Source organism: Pelecanus crispus, chromosome 8, assembly GCF_030463565.1.
Source record: "Pelecanus crispus isolate bPelCri1 chromosome 8, bPelCri1.pri, whole genome shotgun sequence".
NCBI lineage: Eukaryota > Metazoa > Chordata > Aves > Pelecaniformes > Pelecanidae > Pelecanus > Pelecanus crispus.
In genome coordinates, this window is record NC_134650.1 from 36642963 (window position 1) to 36659453 (window position 16491).

At 37.9% G+C, this 16491-nt stretch overlaps 2 protein-coding genes across 5 annotated transcripts in view; one reads left to right on the top strand and one right to left on the bottom strand.

Moving 5' to 3' along the window:
- CEP89 (centrosomal protein 89) overlaps nucleotides 1-12539 on the bottom strand; it is a 42136-nt gene extending 29597 nt beyond the window's left edge. For 2 of the 4 annotated variants that reach the window (XM_075715530.1, XM_075715533.1), the window contains exons 1-12: nucleotides 12459-12539; nucleotides 10484-10590; nucleotides 9064-9219; nucleotides 8234-8435; nucleotides 7277-7382; nucleotides 6155-6183; nucleotides 4871-4925; nucleotides 3339-3557; nucleotides 2814-2956; nucleotides 2438-2488; nucleotides 1240-1323; nucleotides 186-293 (exon numbers count right to left, since the gene is read on the bottom strand). In XM_075715530.1, coding sequence (XP_075571645.1) covers nucleotides 186-293; nucleotides 1240-1323; nucleotides 2438-2488; nucleotides 2814-2956; nucleotides 3339-3557; nucleotides 4871-4925; nucleotides 6155-6183; nucleotides 7277-7382; nucleotides 8234-8435; nucleotides 9064-9219; nucleotides 10484-10590; nucleotides 12459-12497 — 1299 coding nt within the window. In that variant the 5' untranslated portion in view covers nucleotides 12498-12539. Of the gene's footprint in view, nucleotides 1-185; nucleotides 294-1239; nucleotides 1324-2437; nucleotides 2489-2813; nucleotides 2957-3338; nucleotides 3558-4870; nucleotides 4926-6154; nucleotides 6184-7276; nucleotides 7383-8233; nucleotides 8436-9063; nucleotides 9220-10483; nucleotides 10591-12458 lie in introns of those variants that run through there. The other 2 variants (XM_075715531.1, XM_075715532.1) reach the window with 2 other exon arrangements.
- Nucleotides 12540-13608: 1069 nt separating this feature from the next.
- Nucleotides 13609-15981, top strand: FAAP24 (FA core complex associated protein 24). Its single transcript, XM_009482479.1, has 4 exons — nucleotides 13609-13720; nucleotides 14492-14631; nucleotides 14933-15085; nucleotides 15739-15981. The coding sequence occupies exons 1-4, from the start codon at nucleotides 13609-13611 to the stop codon at nucleotides 15979-15981; spliced, it is 648 nt and encodes a 215-aa protein (XP_009480754.1).
- Nucleotides 15982-16491: the final 510 nt, after the last annotated feature.

The window sequence follows — 16491 nt, forward strand, 5'->3', positions numbered from 1 at the left end:
AATATTTCAGGCATTGTATATCAGCATTGTTCCAACAAGATATAATCATGACCCTATTAACTCTTCAGCAAAACTTAATTTGCTTCAGGGTAACAAAATTTTTCCTTAAGATCTGTAATCTCAGAAGTTTGCATGCAACAAGCAAAAAAAATGAGTAGCTTTTAAATTAATTTCTAGTAATATACTTGCCATTCTGTAGGGGTAATAAAGTTATTTTTATTTAATTGCTCATGCAGGTCTTCATTCTCCTTCACCAGCTCTTCAACTCGTACTTTAAAATTCTTCATATCCTCCTGCAAGACAAAGGACTCTGCATAAAATTCTTTACAGGTAAGTATTTTGTTTTAATTTTTACATCCACAAAAACTTTTATAAATATTCATGCCTAAGTGCCTTCTAATTCTTCCAGTAACAGCATATTATCTCACTACTCACTCATCTTTAATTCGGATGTGCATATTTAATTTCTAAATTGCTTCATCAGTCTAGTAATATTTGATTAAAAATAATATAGATATTTGAATTGTGCCACATTTTTGCCAAGTGTCATTTGAATTAAGCACGTTGTAGAACCTTAAAATACAGACTTAAAAAAATTAATTCTGGAAATTACTAGATGATATTATACATTTTCAGTATGAATGACATTAATTTGAATATTGTAGGACAATACTGTGAATTTACAGTAATATAAAACCCTCAGTGTTTTCTGCTCATTCTATGGCTTAATTTTTTGAAGGAAATAAGTTATTTTGAAAACCTATGGCAGTTCTGCTCTGAAGGAAATCACCATTTTTCAAAGATTCAGTGACACAAAAATACTTCTAAAAAATAAAAAAAAAGAGTACCCACTCCTTAAATATCTAGAAATAAATATTTGTCTACCACAAAATCTACAGGCCTGTAACTGGAAGAGCAGCTATACAGGGCACTGCATCCCCATTATGAATGACAATAGCAAATTCTTTCTACCACTGACTGTGTTTATGGTTTACTCTATTCAGAGAGCACAATTCTTGTACATTTTAGTGTAGTGCCTGCTTCTACATCTGAACAGGCTGACAAAACCAAGCAAGCCAAGTAGGATAACACAGCACAGTAACTATGCATGGAAAAGTAAAACAAAGTCACTTTTTCATTTTAGGCAGACAATAGCTTTGACAAACCCCTTTTAAAAAAAAATCAGTAATTTATTTCTACTTTAGTGTAGAAGTATATTTTCTTTAAATGGCAACTTGCCTCATGTTCAAGAATTAAGTCTTCCTTTTCTCTTATTCTGTCTTCGTATGCCAACAGAAGAGGTGACAAATACTTCATATCCAACTTAAAAAAAAAAAATTAAAAAATCAATCCATATAGATCAGTTACAAACCATAATCTCATCAGTATTTTTTACTTCTTCTCCTGCTATACATTGCAAGTTTTAAAAGCTATTAAGGGTTTTCATATACGCCTTGCAAACAAAAGTGCACGACTTACACAAGCACACAGACCACCATATGCAAAATGATGCTGCAGAAACACTTAACAGCACTGCTTCAGGAGCAAGCTTTGGAAGGGACAAGGCTGGGTGCTATACTTGCACACTTCACTAAAAAGCAGCTATTACTTATCAGTATACGTAACACAGCAGAATGTGGATGCAAATGAATACGAAACCAAACTGAAACACTACAGTGAATAGTTAATGATAATCAAATTTAGCCCAGATTCATTAGTAAGTGGGAAAAGAATTTTTACACTCTCGAACCTGCATCTTTAAAACTAAATACATACGTATGTGATTCTTGGATATTATAGCTAGAAAGACAGAGCAGAAGGAGGACTTTCCTATTTCTGTATAGTTCTGAATAACAATGAGGAAGGAAAATTTAAGATCTTATTAGCATTTCAAGGAGAAATTGTTTCACATATTACAAATGCATTCAATTTCACAGACTATTTGCCTTCTCCTTGCCAGAAGTACGTAGGCTACTAGTGGACTCATGACCATTCCTACCATCAGAATCACTGAAATATGCTATTTTCTTCTAGTATCATCTTAAAAATAATCACAAAAGAAGATTAACAATTAAGAAGATTAACAATTAAGCAATAGACCTTGAAGCAAACTATATGCTAGACAATACTAAGTGAAGATGGTATTTATGCTTCTCAGGGTAACAGTGCTTCTACTTAATTTGCATTCAGTAGTTCAAAGTTGGTGACTGTATGCAGTCTGTAGCTTACTGTAAATTCAACTGGAGCTGCACACATTCATCGCAAAGTTCTGCCCTACATCTTTTTATGCAACAAACATGAATGTTTATAATATTCCACTAGCATGTGATAGTTCAGCAGAGTAACTAAATAATATCCTGAATATTTTGGTTCCAGTAAAGAAATTCTACTACTTAGAAAGGAATGAACAGGTAAGTGAAAATATTATTTTACTTACCAGCCACGGTGGTGGTGGTCCTTTCATGGGTAAACTTTTCAGTTTTAGATTCTAAAGTAGATTTTTAAAAAGATACTGAAATTATTTCCTGCTTTTGGAAGCACCAACCACTGTCCACTGCAGTCACAACTATTACCCCAAACAAGCTTATGTTTCTAACTACGTGTTGCATATGTAACACATGCTCAAAGTCAACAAAACCGCAAGTTCAATATTGTACTAATATAGGAAATGCTAGTTCTAAATTTCAGAAAAAGCTTATGCCATTTGTAGACTTTATGGCAACTTGGGAGAAAATAGTCTTAAAAACTGAAAGATTAACAAAAGGACAATGGGACATTTCAGTACAAACTGCCTCTATAACCAACATTCTCACCTCTTCTTGGGACAATGGCCTGAATTTAGTTTGATAGCGACTTAATTCTACATTTAAACGATGGACCGTCATTTTCAAAGCGTCATTTTCATCTACCAGTTCTTGTGCTTGTTGTCTGAGAGAAAGTAATTCTGTAGCCTCCTCTATTAAAACAAATATCCAACAAGAAAGTTCAATCAAAATTCAAGAAATGTTCACAATAATTTGTTAACTGTAAGGAAAAAAAATCGCAATAAGCTGAAATCCTAAGAGAACTTCGATCAAAATACTGTAATGGAATAAATGCACAAAAAATTACTAACAAAAAATGATTATTTTTCAAACAACCAAGTAATTTTTTTCATGATCACGTAAGTATTCCCTGACAAAAGTTCTACAAATGTAGAAAATACTGTTCAGAAACTACTTCTCCATAGATACTTGCTCAAATCAATGACTGGAAGCCTACTACTGCTGGAATTGGTTGTAAGAAATTAGAAAAATCAAACAAGATAACTACAGAATAAGCTTATATGTTTCTCCCACCTTCTCTATGTGACTTCTCTGCAGCTTCTTTAAGTCTTCTGTTTTCTTGTTCTAGTCTCTTCAGCTTTAATTGCTGCTCTTCCATTTGCTGTTTTGTTCCCTCAAATTGTTGGACCATAGCCTGGTATGCCTTGTTCAGAGACCAGTTTTCTTGTTTTAGTTCTCTGAACTTTTCTTTAGTCATATTTTCCCGTGCTTGCCTTGCCCGAATAGACACATCTGTAATGCCACAGTACAATGTATTTAAATGGTATTCAGACTTGAATATGAGTTTCAGCAAATTATAATCCATTTTTTCTAATATTAGCATTATGTATGAGTGTTACTTTATAAGATATAAATTGACTCATGGCTCCCAGAAGATAAGGCCAGAGAGAAAGAAAATTTGGAAAGAGAGCTAGAGTGGCTGCAAGTTCCCATCTTTTCTCTCAGACACTGAAGATATTCCTTCCTTGAAGGACAAAGAAAGTGTCAGCAGATCTCCCTCTCCCTAGCATGGGTGACTAGAGAGATGAGACAGAAACACGCACTGCAGTAAGCAAAGTGTATGTGCCCTGCATGGACTAGTCAGTCCTCTTGCCCCCTTCTTATTTTAATCACCTATGTAATTAAAGCTTTTAGAAGTTATTTAACAGTCCTTACAAAAGTATCATTTTAGATCATCTGCAAAACTGTGGATATATTGTTGCATCAGTAATAATGGATCACAGTTTCAAATTTTTCTTTTCATCTGTATGGGCTAAACAGCTTACCTATTAAAATGAAGGCTGAGATTTTACCCTTACTGTCAGACTTTTAAGAGCCAGCAAAATCTAATAGCATACAGGTGTGAACAGACTTAGTACAGAACAGTTCCTTAGTATAGGATATATATGAAACCCAAGAATTGGTTTTGAAATACAGAGCTATCTCTGTTATTGATGACATGTAACAGCTTCATGTCTTTGTGGTCACTGTTAACTTCCTGTGAGAAGGCATAAGATACTTGGACGGCACAGAAATACACAAAACCCCATGAATTCACGATAGGCACATATCCTGTCCATGCGACACACAAGCTTCAGAGGTGCTGTGCCTGGAACCGTTACATGGATCCAGTAACATAAAAATAAGGCACAAGCTGAAGATAGACACTGTATCTCATACCACTGTATGTTTACCACTTCAGTTGCAATGGGATACTTAATAATGCTGACATCCGCTAGTGTAGATGAAGCTTAAAGGATTAGAGAGTTCCAGTATGACTTTAATTTTATTACATTGTTTCACAATCATTTACTTAAGACTTCAAAAGTCACTCAGACTGGAAAAGAAAAACAAGTCTAAAACATCTAATGTAAAAAGCCTGTAACTATTGTTTTTATAGCTATCACAGAACACTCAGCACTTTCTCATCTCCTGTACAGGAGAAATACTTCCCCCGCCCTCCAAATTAGGCTTAGAGAATACAAGCAGGAAAATTTATTTTTATATACATATGCCTATTATTAAAGTGAAGAGTTGTACTAAAGGCATAAAAAAATCAGAAGTACCTGGGGATGGTGGAGGCTTTTCACGTATCAGATTTTCAGCTAATGATTTTTCTTCCTAGCAGAGAAATAAAAATTTAAACAATTTGCTTTAACAGTTATCCTTTCTGAAGTACTCTGAACAGCATCACTGTTGGAAAACTTAAAAAACGGAACTTTTGGAGCACTTTCTTTTATATCAACAAAATTTAAGGTTGGATTCACTACTGACAACATATGACTTGTCATTTACCATCTTGACATCATTTTGTCACTTATCACTGCCATCAGTCACTTTGGATACTTGAAACTGTTAATATTTTCTTTAGTTGTCAGAGATGTACAGTTCTCAAAACAATTTTATGACAGATATAAAAGTTACATAAATACAAAGCTTCTTGACCAAACAGGATGGATATTGCTCCCACTTCTTAGTTTGTATAAAATATGACTTTAGAATAGTCAATTATGATATGAACTGTCAGTCCCTAACTGGGAATCAGCGAATAAATTAAAACATAAAATGTTCTTCAACAAAGTTGAAGTTGAAGAACTTTGTTCTCCCCTTGCTGTTAAAAAAAAAAAAGTACCTATCTTTACATTTTCAGAAAGTTCTTTCATCAGGAAAGAACTACAGGCCGAATTTATACTAATGTACTTACTTGAGGTGAACATGATTGATATACAAACTTTCACCACGCTTTTATGAAACAGCAGTGAAGTTCTATAAGGATATGATGCCTTGTAATTTAACATACCAAGACACTGATGACTAAATGAGTCAAAAGTCAAGAACAATTTCAAAAGAAAATGTATGTGGTCAAGAACTTGAAGAAAAAAGCGATGCTAACAATGGAAGAACTGACAATTTTTGTAAATAATATTCCAGCAAGTTGATCTGAGAAACTGAAGTTTTGGGTATTCTTTTTCAAGCTTGAAAGCAATCAGATGGGCCCAGCTGGAAAACTAGAAAAAAATCTGGTGAAGCCAGGCTGAGAATTTGAAAATTATCAGCAAGAGCAATCTCTTGCTATAACATGACAACTCCCACTCTCAGTTTCTTTCTTTTGCATGAATAACAACAGAAGATATATTAAAAAAAAAACAAAACAAAACCTTTTGTATGGCCTATTTACCTATACAGTGGTATTTTTCAAAAGGAATGATTAGCCATTCTTGTACTCCAAAAGAAAAAGATTCCCTAGTAGCAATAAACTGGTTTTCTTTTAAGTGACTGTAAACTATCAGCTCTTTGTAACACCCTTTTTTCCAAAATGCATCACAAATTAACCTTCATATGAGTCTTACCTTTAAATTCAAGCCAAGATGTTGGTCTTCTGTTAGAGAAAAACAGATCTTTCAGTCAATTAAAAACAAAAGCATTTGTAAGTCCCTAAATTATGAGGGTTCATATGGATATGTAAGTACACGTATTATATACTGCAAATAAATTTAAGAAAGTCCTCCCAAAACCACAAATTAGATCACTAACTTTCTGTTATCTCTTTCATGGTGTATCAGGATACTGATGTGAGACCTTACTACACCTCACACTGTATAGATGCAACTATGGAAGAAATGAAGTTGTGTTGTTGTCTTCCGCTATAGTTTTAGAATTTGACTAAAGGACAAATGAAATATTTTCATTGCTTTTACTGGGCTTGAATCCTGTTGCATCTCTGAACAAGGCAAGTGCAAATCTGACAGCTTCCAAGATCTGCAACACTTACTGTGTAGAAGAGGGATTAGAAATGGTTTATATATCCTGTTCTTTTCAGTTTAATGCATCCACTTCCCAAATGGTTTCATCAAAGCAACCTGTTCCTCCTGGATATTGTTTTTTATAAAGCTTTTCAAATAACTCCACTGAAATAATATTGAAACAACACTGGGATCCAACATGAATAAAACTTAGAAAGACAAAGATTTTTCAAAACAGACTCAGTTCTGCTATCTCCTTCCTACCCAATAGGCCCTAGAGTGCTGCCATCCTCTGTAAAAACTGCATTTTGCAGCTCTGGAACAAATTCTTATTTCCTGTTTTCCTGATTTTAAAATAATGGACAAGATGATGATACAATAAGACTCCTATGCAGGTAGATTGGTCTTGCTCTCTTGTCACACTTTTTTCTCCACAATATTCTACTGTTACAAGAAAATAGCTTAATGACAGGTCCAGTTACGAACTGTTTAGGAGTTTCAGTTATACAGTGAATATAGACCAATCTTCCCTCTTCATGCAGATTTTTAATTTTCTGTAACTACTAGAAATAGCTAAGTATTTAGTAGCATTTCTTCCATTGCCTTTTTTTTTTAAAAAAAAAAAGGAATATATCATTATCATATAGTATTAAATTTATTTTATTCAAGAATTATTTTTCCCCATGGTATTAAAAGGTACAGCATTTTGACTAAAGTAAGTTTATTTACCTTCTACTTGCACGTTTGACTCATCCACCAGCACATGAAACTCAGTTTCATGAGAAGGTGCCTCTTTCTTGTCAGCATTAGTACTAGGAGATGGTGGAAACTCTTCCTGTGTAAAAATAAGACAAGCCTATCTAAATCATGATAACACTGTTAAAATAGCCTAACTGTCTTGTTATCTGTATGAAACCTTTAATGCACAGTCGCATTCGGAATTGCATTCCAATATTTTAAGATAATAAATGATAAGACATAATTTTTTTGGTTTAGGGCTCTATGTAAATAAAAACTAAACCTTACAATGATCAACAGGAGGTAGGAAACTATGATAGTTATTTAGTTCACAGGGCCAATATTCCCTGTCACCTTATTCAGTCACAAGAGTCTGTGAAATTATCCTACATTTGCTTGTTCTGTGTTGTATCTAAACTTGCTCGTAATAAAAGAGCAACCATTTATCTACCATATCACAATCCAAACTTATAACATGGAAAAAACACCAGTCCTCAGGACAACAAGGTAATTTATTTTGATTCTGAATCTCCCTGTCTCTGTATAGGTCTCTGCTCATTAGCACAATACTGAATCCATAACTAAGCTTTCACCATTTGTAAAAGTAAAGTTCCTAGTGCTTTTAACAAATAATCTACGATATAAGTATCATGCTCAACATAAAATATTGGACATTTTACAAGATTAAATTATGCACAATAATTATACACAATACCAGTGTTTCCTAATAAGGAAAGGCTCCTAATAATCAGAGATATGGAATCTGTGAGTATCAACAAACAAACCTAAATGGTATAGGAGTAAATGAACCACAAAAAGAAGCATGTGAAATAAAAATTGAATAAATGTCTAAAGAATAAGAAGAGAATGAAAAGCCTTAGAAATATTTAATATTTGCATTAATACATTAAAACACAGTAAAGGAATTAACACGTCTTAAAATCCTACCTTTTTATTTTTGCAGGGAACAGTATAAATAGCATTGGTGTTAAAGCTTTCTCCCCTTTTCTCATTACTCTCACAGCTGGACTCTGCCTCTTGATCAGCATCTGAAAGATAGGTATCCACGTCCTCATCCTCACAATAATTGCCTGATACTTCCAGGGACTGTACAGGAGATCTGTCACTACCATCAAGTTTCCAGTTGGGCCTGCAAGTAGAAAGCAGCTGAAAGCCTGTGTTTCAGTGTTGCTTACTCTTCCAAAAAAACAAACACTAGTAAAGTAGAACCATCAGTCCTGGAAGATACATGACAAGTCCAGACAGCCGACACAAACAGACATCTAAGCTTCTGTTAGCTGCAAACAAGGAATCCAGCCTATGTGTATGCTTTAAAATAGAAGATTGCCACTGGAGCTACATTTTCTTCTCTATCTTAAAGAAAATGCCAGATTAGAGATAGAAGGCTGCTAATTCTACCGAAAGAAGAGTCTGAAATAATTATTTAGCACAAAGGAAGTATCTGACATAATTCAGATGATTCCTCAGTGATCAACTGTTTGTATAATTGATTGTCATTTGGCAGAAATAATACGTTTCTACTTATGACTGCTGTACAATCCAGATCTCCCTCTCTGAAGATTGTATGCGTGACATCACTTTATGAGAAATGGAATAAGGATTGTAGACCCTTCAGACCCAATTTATGATGTGGTGAGAAAAAGTAAGTGGCTATAACACCAGCAGTTGAATTAGTTTGCTGTAACTCTTCGGTAAAATTGTATCATTGACATACTCTATTTCTAATACAAGATATCAAAACAGAAAGTATACACTACCCCATTCTGAGCTCTGTGACTGTCGCATATGGCTCAAAGCATTCTTGTTCCACGTAAGTGGAATCACTTTCAGAAAGTGATCGCTGCCGAGGCTGAGGAATGGCAACAGTGCGCCCTGTTAGTGTTGTTGCAAGGATAGCTGCTGCTAGAGCAGATCTGGAAGAAAACAGAATAAAGCAATGAAACGATACTAATGGCTTCTCTATGCTCCACATTTTTTTTTCCATTGCAAAATGTCTTCACTATTTAAGCAAAGCAAAAAGTTCACAGTTAACAAGCATAAACACCACTGAAAGTGCTAAGGGACTGGTTATAAACTATTAACTTCCAAAGTAAAGCACAGAACTGGGCAAGCTATCGTAACACAGCTGTCTAAGAGTAAAATACAATACCTATAGGTTTTCCCAAATCACGTGCATGAAAATCATGGAATATACCGAGTTACATTCCCAAAACTGACATCGATAATTTACAGTACTTAGCATTCACTTTAACCATACAATACTACCTGGCATTTTGTTGAAAAAGTGTTCCATGTTCTGGTATTTTGTCTCCTAGTTTCCATTATTCCCTACTCTGAATCTTTTACTGATGACTCTGAAGCTGTTAATAAATGCTAGCACATTGCAAACTAGGGCAAGCGTAAGTAGATAGAAGTGCCTATTTGTGGGATGCTGTGGAGTGTAGAGAAAGGTAAGATGAAGAGAAAAAAACAAGTAGGAACAAAGGAGAGAAATGGTGAGGACTGTAACAGGAATGACAACAACTGGAGGTGAAAAGGGAAGAAGAAATGAACTAGGATTAAGCAGGAATGTTACAGACACTAGAAAGACCATAGAAAACAACCAGAATTGAACTAAACATAGAGAAAACACAAAAGGAAAAACTGCAAGAAACTACAAATGAAAAGAAAAATAAATTTCTATTTTTTCTTTATGTAACTTGTCTATACAGCTAATTAAAATCGAATCCAACATGGTTTTACATGCCAGTTTTTTAAGTCCCTGCTTTTTTTAATATGCAATAAAATGGCATGTTAGTAACATTTAATTTATGCTTTTCTAATGAGTTAAAATTTCCTGACTCACGGTACTTGTACTGCTACAGTCCTACAGTCTGCTCTAGCAGCCAAATTAAAAACGGCCCTAACTTTAAATAGTCCATTTGTCTTTAATTTATTCTGATTTATAATAAATAACATTCATAATGGTCATTGTCCTAATCATTTAGCATGCTTAGGAGTGGGAGAAAAATAGGTATCTTTAAAGTTCAAAGAAGGGAACTGCCCCAATTAAAAATATATTCTACCTATGAAAAGGCTTATGTAAATACTGCAGCAAGGACATGCAAATATTCTAATCATGCTTTTCTAGTGTGCTATTGTAGTTGATGAAACAAAAAGAAATAACTCAAAACCTACCTGGGCCTTTCTGGAGAAGGGTTTGGACTACGAGGGGGAGGGGTGCGGGGAACTGCAGGTTTAGGAGCTATGGTAGCGGCAGGGACCAGGCCATGAGCTATATGTTTCTAAACAATTTAAAATAAAATTAGTTGACAATGACTTTGAGGATCACAAGGAAAAAAACCAGAATTGAACATGCACAAAAACTAACAATGCAAAATAATATAAAAAGGAAGAACAATTACATGCAATTAATGTAAACAGAAGACTTGAAATGGTTCCAAGTTTAACTTTTTAACATGTATGAACAGCTGCTAATGAAGGTTAGAAATGCAATTTGCATAAGACCCATGAATGTAGGTTCTCCACCCACTATATCATAATCTGCAAAAACAGAATTTTAACTTACTCAAGTTTGGGGTTTTTTTCCTGTATATATACAAGAAAAAAGGAATACTAGAAATTAACTTTTTTCAAAATATTTGAACCCTGCTTCAGAGTAACAATATTAGTCCCTTTCTTGTAGAGTCTGTCAGTCAGAAGTAATCCTCAGTCACAGCAGTATGAGATGGAAGAAAAAACTATCACTAAACAAGTCTTGCAGTCAAAGGTTCAGCCTGAATTAAAAAAAAAAACCCAAACCTAATGCATTTTTATCAGTAAACCCAATGCATTTTTATCAGTAAACCCAGCATTTTTTTTAAAAGGGTAACATTAAATACCAGCTCACTAGGACCAGAGTTCCCTGCAAAGAGTACTGTGGATGGAATCACATAATGACTGAGGTTGGAAGGGAGCTCTGGAGATTGCCTAGTCCAAGTCCCTGCTCAAAGCAGGGTCAGCTACGCAGAGGATCGCTGGGACCCTGTCCAGTCGGGTTTTGAGCATCTCCAAGGGTGGAGAATCCACAACCTCCCTGGGCAACCTGTTCCAGTGTTGGACCGCCCTCACTATTTTTTTTATTATTATTATTATAAGGTGAATTTTCTGTGTTTGAATTTGCACCCATTGCCTCTTGTCTAGGCATCAGAAAATACTATGTCATAATAAAGTCCATCACCTTCAGACACATCACTTTTTTATGAAGTAAAACAGGCTAAGTTTCTATTTGTGCTACAGAGATTTTTTTTTTTCAATTATTCTTTAATTGTCTTCTCCAACAGGATAACAAACAGGTGAACTGGGAGGTATTTCTTTACAGGAAGCTGCATCAAATAACTAAATGGTACATTACAAAGACTGTCTTTTTACTCGGTCTTATCTTGCAAATGCACTGCTCCCTAATTCTGGAAGTCAGTCTGGCATGCACCATTTTGTTTCCTAAAGGCTGCTGGCTGTAGATATCTTATTATAATTACCAGAGAATACAGCTGAGGCAAAAGGATGCTTGCTGTCACCCCACAGTAAAAGTAGAACAACAGAGGATCAATACTTTACTTCCATTCTAGTATTACAGAAACTTCAATTATTTCAAGTGCGTTAAAAGATAACGCCCACACCACTGCTGACAATCCTACAATCCTTGGCCGCTCCAAGCTTTCGCTGTGCAACTTTTATCAGTTCACTTTACGGCAGTGAACGTGCGCTCCGAGGATCACCTCCGCAAGCGCTGGAAGCGAGCGAGCTGCACGTCCACTCCGGGGGCTCCAGCCCCCGCCAGGCCCAGAGGCCTCCCTGGCGGGGAAGGGCGCCGGGAACGCCTCCCCCGCCCCGCCAAAGCCGGCTGTTGATCTAGAGAAGAGGGGCAGGCCCGGGACTGGGGGAAAGGAGAGCACCAGTACCCGGCCTCCAGACACCTTCTTTTCTTTGCTTAGGATTTGTTTTTCTCCCCATTTTTCACTTCAAAGCGCTCCGCGATCACCGGCGTCAACCGCAGGGCGCGGCCGCCCTCCCTGAGGGCCTCCGCTCGTCCCGCCCGGGCACGGCCCCCCGCCTGCCCCGCTGGCCCTGCTTCACGGGGACGGGGACCCGCCCTGGACGGGCCGATACTCACGAAGGGGCCCTTCCGGCCTCTCCTGAAACTAAACGCCATCGCGACCGGGTAGGGGACGGGTCTCTGCTACCGCCTCCCGACTTTCTCCACACTTCGGACGCTTCCCCCGTCGCGACCCGCTTGGTAACAACGGCGCGGCGGATTTGCTGCGGGTTTGCACTCCCCCAATCAGCACGCGTCTTACTCACCCCTCCTCCGGCCTTAGCAACCTACCAGTGACGAGGCCCGCCCCACTCCGCCTCCTCATTCGCTCACGGACGGCAGAGCTCTCGCTTCCTATTTGCGGCCGCCGCTGTCAGCCAGGCGCGCGCTCTGAGGCGGGCTGTTCGCCCGGCAGTTGTGAGGCGACGCCTCTGCTGAGGGGGCGGCGGGGTCTCCGCACCGGCTGGCCTCCGCTGCGGCCTGCGCGGCCTCCGGAGGAGAGGCTGCCACCCCGCAAGGTCGGGGCGCCCGGGACGGAGCTCAGCCTCTTCTGGGCAGGTCAGCGGCGGGCTCGGGCGGCCGCCCTCGGGGCCGTGTCCCGCTCCTCTCAGCGGGCCCCCGGTGAGGGCTCGCTCTGGGCCGGGCTGCAGGATGTGGTTCAGGGTGATGGTGTTTGCGGTGGTACCGGCTCGTCTTTGGCTCTTCTCCTTAAATCTGCCTTAGCTTCAAAGACTCCCGTTTCCCCCTAAAGTCAGAACACGGCATAAAGCTGGCAAACCTGAAAATAATCTCTCCCAGCAACTACCTTCTAATAATCTGTCTGGAGACTTCTGCCAGCTGAGGGCTGGAGATGCCTCTGGAGTCAGCTTTGTAATTGAAACAGACTTTCTCCCAGCAAGGGTGGATGAAGGCATAGAAAAAGCCGTGTGGTTTTTTTTTTTTTACCATCTGTGTGTCTTAATTCAGGTGTTTTTCAGATTGGCAAAGTTGGGAGTGGAATTTGCAAGCCAACAGCCTGTATTAAACAGAGTTGCTTACCGATTTTTGATATGCTAACCATAACTGTAAGGTAGCTTTGGGGAGGAGATAGTGTCTCTTCCAGGCTATTCCATCTTACAAAATTTTAATCATAGAATTTAATTTGGCACAGGTTTATGAAACGTGTTAATGCCTCTTCCATGTTTCTTTCTAGGGTGCTGCTACTGAAGTAAAGATTACAGGAGGTCTGATGACAACGAAAGCCAACTTTCCTGTGACGGCAGGATCTATAGTTGTCCCTTATGGGCACGTGATCGGAAATGAAAAGTGGAGAGGGTCAGAGATAGCACAAAAGCTACAAGGTAAGCACAAACAAATTGGAAGAGGAAAAACAATTCAGGCAAAGTATTCCCCTCTGTTACCCAGCATTAGCTCAGTTGGTTAGAACATGGTGCTAATAACGCCAAGTTCACAGGTTCAACCCCTGCTTACTGCAGGGGGGTTGGGCTTGATGATCTCTCAAGGTCCCTTCCAACCCAAAGCATTCAATGATTCTATGATTGTTGAGACTGGCTGGAATATGCTTTACTCTGTGCCTGACTGGTCCCATATTTGTGGTACAGCCTACGTTAGCAGGCTGAAAATTCCTATTTGTCTATCATGTATCTGCATGATCAGTTCTGTCGTATTTGCATAGTTGCTGAGCACTGTAGAGAAGAAGCAGAAGTATCTGCTGCTTGGGAACCACAGCAGTGGGGCTATTGTGAATATGCACCTCCACTGAAGTCCCTTGACTTTACATGGATACTGGGACTGTGCTATCATCAGTTGGCACAACAATAAACTGAGATGATCCTTTCAGAATAGCATGTGATGTTTTTGTTCAAGTCCAGATTTTACTGAGAAGCTATAGCACTTCCAAATCAGTAGTTTGAAAGTGCTGTTACTTGGCATTACATCATACAGTACTTCGGGTTGCTTGTACCAGTTTTGCTTAAAGAGACGAAAAGCTTTTAATGAAGTTTGTTGTCAAGTCACTAGGATTATGGACACATTAGGAAAGGTGTGCTGTGAAGCAATTTTTTTTTTTTTTAAAACTACTGTATTTTTAATTTAAACAATCTCACCTTAAGGGAAAATTAGACTCATCTTTGAAGATGGCTTGGGACTTGTGGATTTTCATCTTTCAAACCGAACTTGCATTTTATATATTTCTGAAGCAGATTTGGTTGCAGGGGATGAATTCAAACGAAGATTGGTTCGGTTTAGAAATGTAAGTACTACATAAAGAGAAAAGTTTTAAATTGGTATTGGTTTATTCCATGCTTTGGAAAAATTCTTCTTGTGTTATTTTTAAATTCTAATGGAGCTAAACTTTTGTGATAATTTCCACCTGAAAACTGAAAAATTATGCAGCTGTGTAATAACGCTGTATTAAACCTCAGTACTGTTGCTGCAACTTCTGTTCTTCCTCTGATTTGCTTTCAGGCAGCTCGTACTTGACAGAAGTTTGCTCTCTGTTGCATTGCATCAGCTTGTCATTAACAAGGTCGTCTCTCTTCCTTTCAATACAGGCCAGCAGTCTGGGGGGAATTGTAATTGTGGAGAGAACCCAAATAAGTGGTCAGTACTTCTTAGCAGTACAAAAGCTTGTTGTGCTAGAACTTGGAATGGTGTTGCTTCCTGTAGCAAATCAAGGAGAAGCTTCTCAACTTATTACTCAGCTAGTAAGTTTCTATGTTAGTGAACAAACATTTATTAAAATATGAGACATGAGAAGAACTACCTGTTTTCCCACAATCATCACTCATTTCAGAAAGAATACCTGGGATCGTAAGGGAACACAACATATTTTGTTGTTTGAATGCAAGGAATAAATATCCTGCAACAGTAATGTGGTAGTACAGTTCAGCAGAAAGATGGCTTATTTTGGGAAGAAAGAAAAAAAGTTGAAGAATATGGTATTGGATTTTTTTTTTTAATGTGATCTTGCACTGAGATGCCACTGGGCAGCATTAGGCAATCCTCACTTAGTTTGCTGTCAAAACCAACTTGAGATTTTGCTTTCTCAGGCTGGGGGAGTTGTGTTCTTACATAGTTTCTCTTTTCCTTTATCCTTTCTCTGATTTCATCAGAAGGATGCCAAAATCATTGTTTTAATTCATGGTTGGTATTAAGAAACTGTTGGTTTCCTAGTGAGACTTTGTGGATCTGTATCGAAGCCCTTAATAAGGGCACACACTTAAGGGGGGAGCTTGTTTTAAAATCTTCCTAGTGATTGCATTGAAATCTTTTGGGATGAACAAAACTATTTCAAAAACCAAAAGCAGAGCTCCAGCAGAGGGCACTCAGTGTCACTTGTGGTTTTCTTTTGCTTCAGGTGCGTGAACAAAGTAAGGATCACAACAGTAATCCCTTTCTTCGGAAACGGTGTTCACAGCTGGCAGAGCCATCAGTGTTTCGAACCGTGCAACAGATTCCTGGAGTTGGGAAAACAAAAGCTCTGCTTTTACTGCAACAGTTTGGAAGCATCCACCAGCTTTGTAATGCATCTGTCAAAGAGCTTGAACTAGTAGTTGGACAAACGGTAGCACAACAAATTTACAATTTTTTATGTTCCTGACATGCATGTGTAGTGCTGTTTTGGAAAACAAAGACTTTTTGTTTGGTTGTTGCTTGGGAATTATAACATTTTGTTTTTAATAATGACATATTACAGTAATTTCTATAACCCTGGTAACAACTGGAGGATGTTGACTAATTGTCTAGATACTACTCTGCTGCTGCTTCTTTACAGCTGTTCTGCTCATGTAGATTGAGCTGTGAAAATTACCCTGGAAAGAGGGCTGTAAAGTGTTTTGCATCGATCTTGTACAAAAAACTGAGAGAAAGCTGTCACTTTTAGCATCCACAGAAAAAACAGAAAAGCAATTTGCTTGCTTGCTTTTGTCTTTACACTAACTTACTTCTCTGGTTCCTTTTTCAGTTCACAGGGTGTTATCAAGTTTACTCCTTTGTGTCTATATCCAAAATCTTGGTTAATTCATGTTGTGCTTTTCAATACAGGTTGGGATAATTATAATCAATTACAATATATTAATAGTAAGTATGTATTTGTATGGCACTTGAAAAG

Bases quoted from the DNA above. Each gene is read 5' to 3' on its own strand.
- FAAP24 (XM_009482479.1), top strand. From the start codon at position 13,609: ATGACAACGAAAGCCAACTTTCCTGTGACGGCAGGATCTATAGTTGTC. The intron at 14,632-14,932 runs GTAAGTACTACA...CTTTCAATACAG, and splicing joins GATTGGTTCGGTTTAGAAAT to GCCAGCAGTCTGGGGGGAAT. The intron at 15,086-15,738 runs GTAAGTTTCTAT...CTTTTGCTTCAG, and splicing joins CTCAACTTATTACTCAGCTA to GTGCGTGAACAAAGTAAGGA.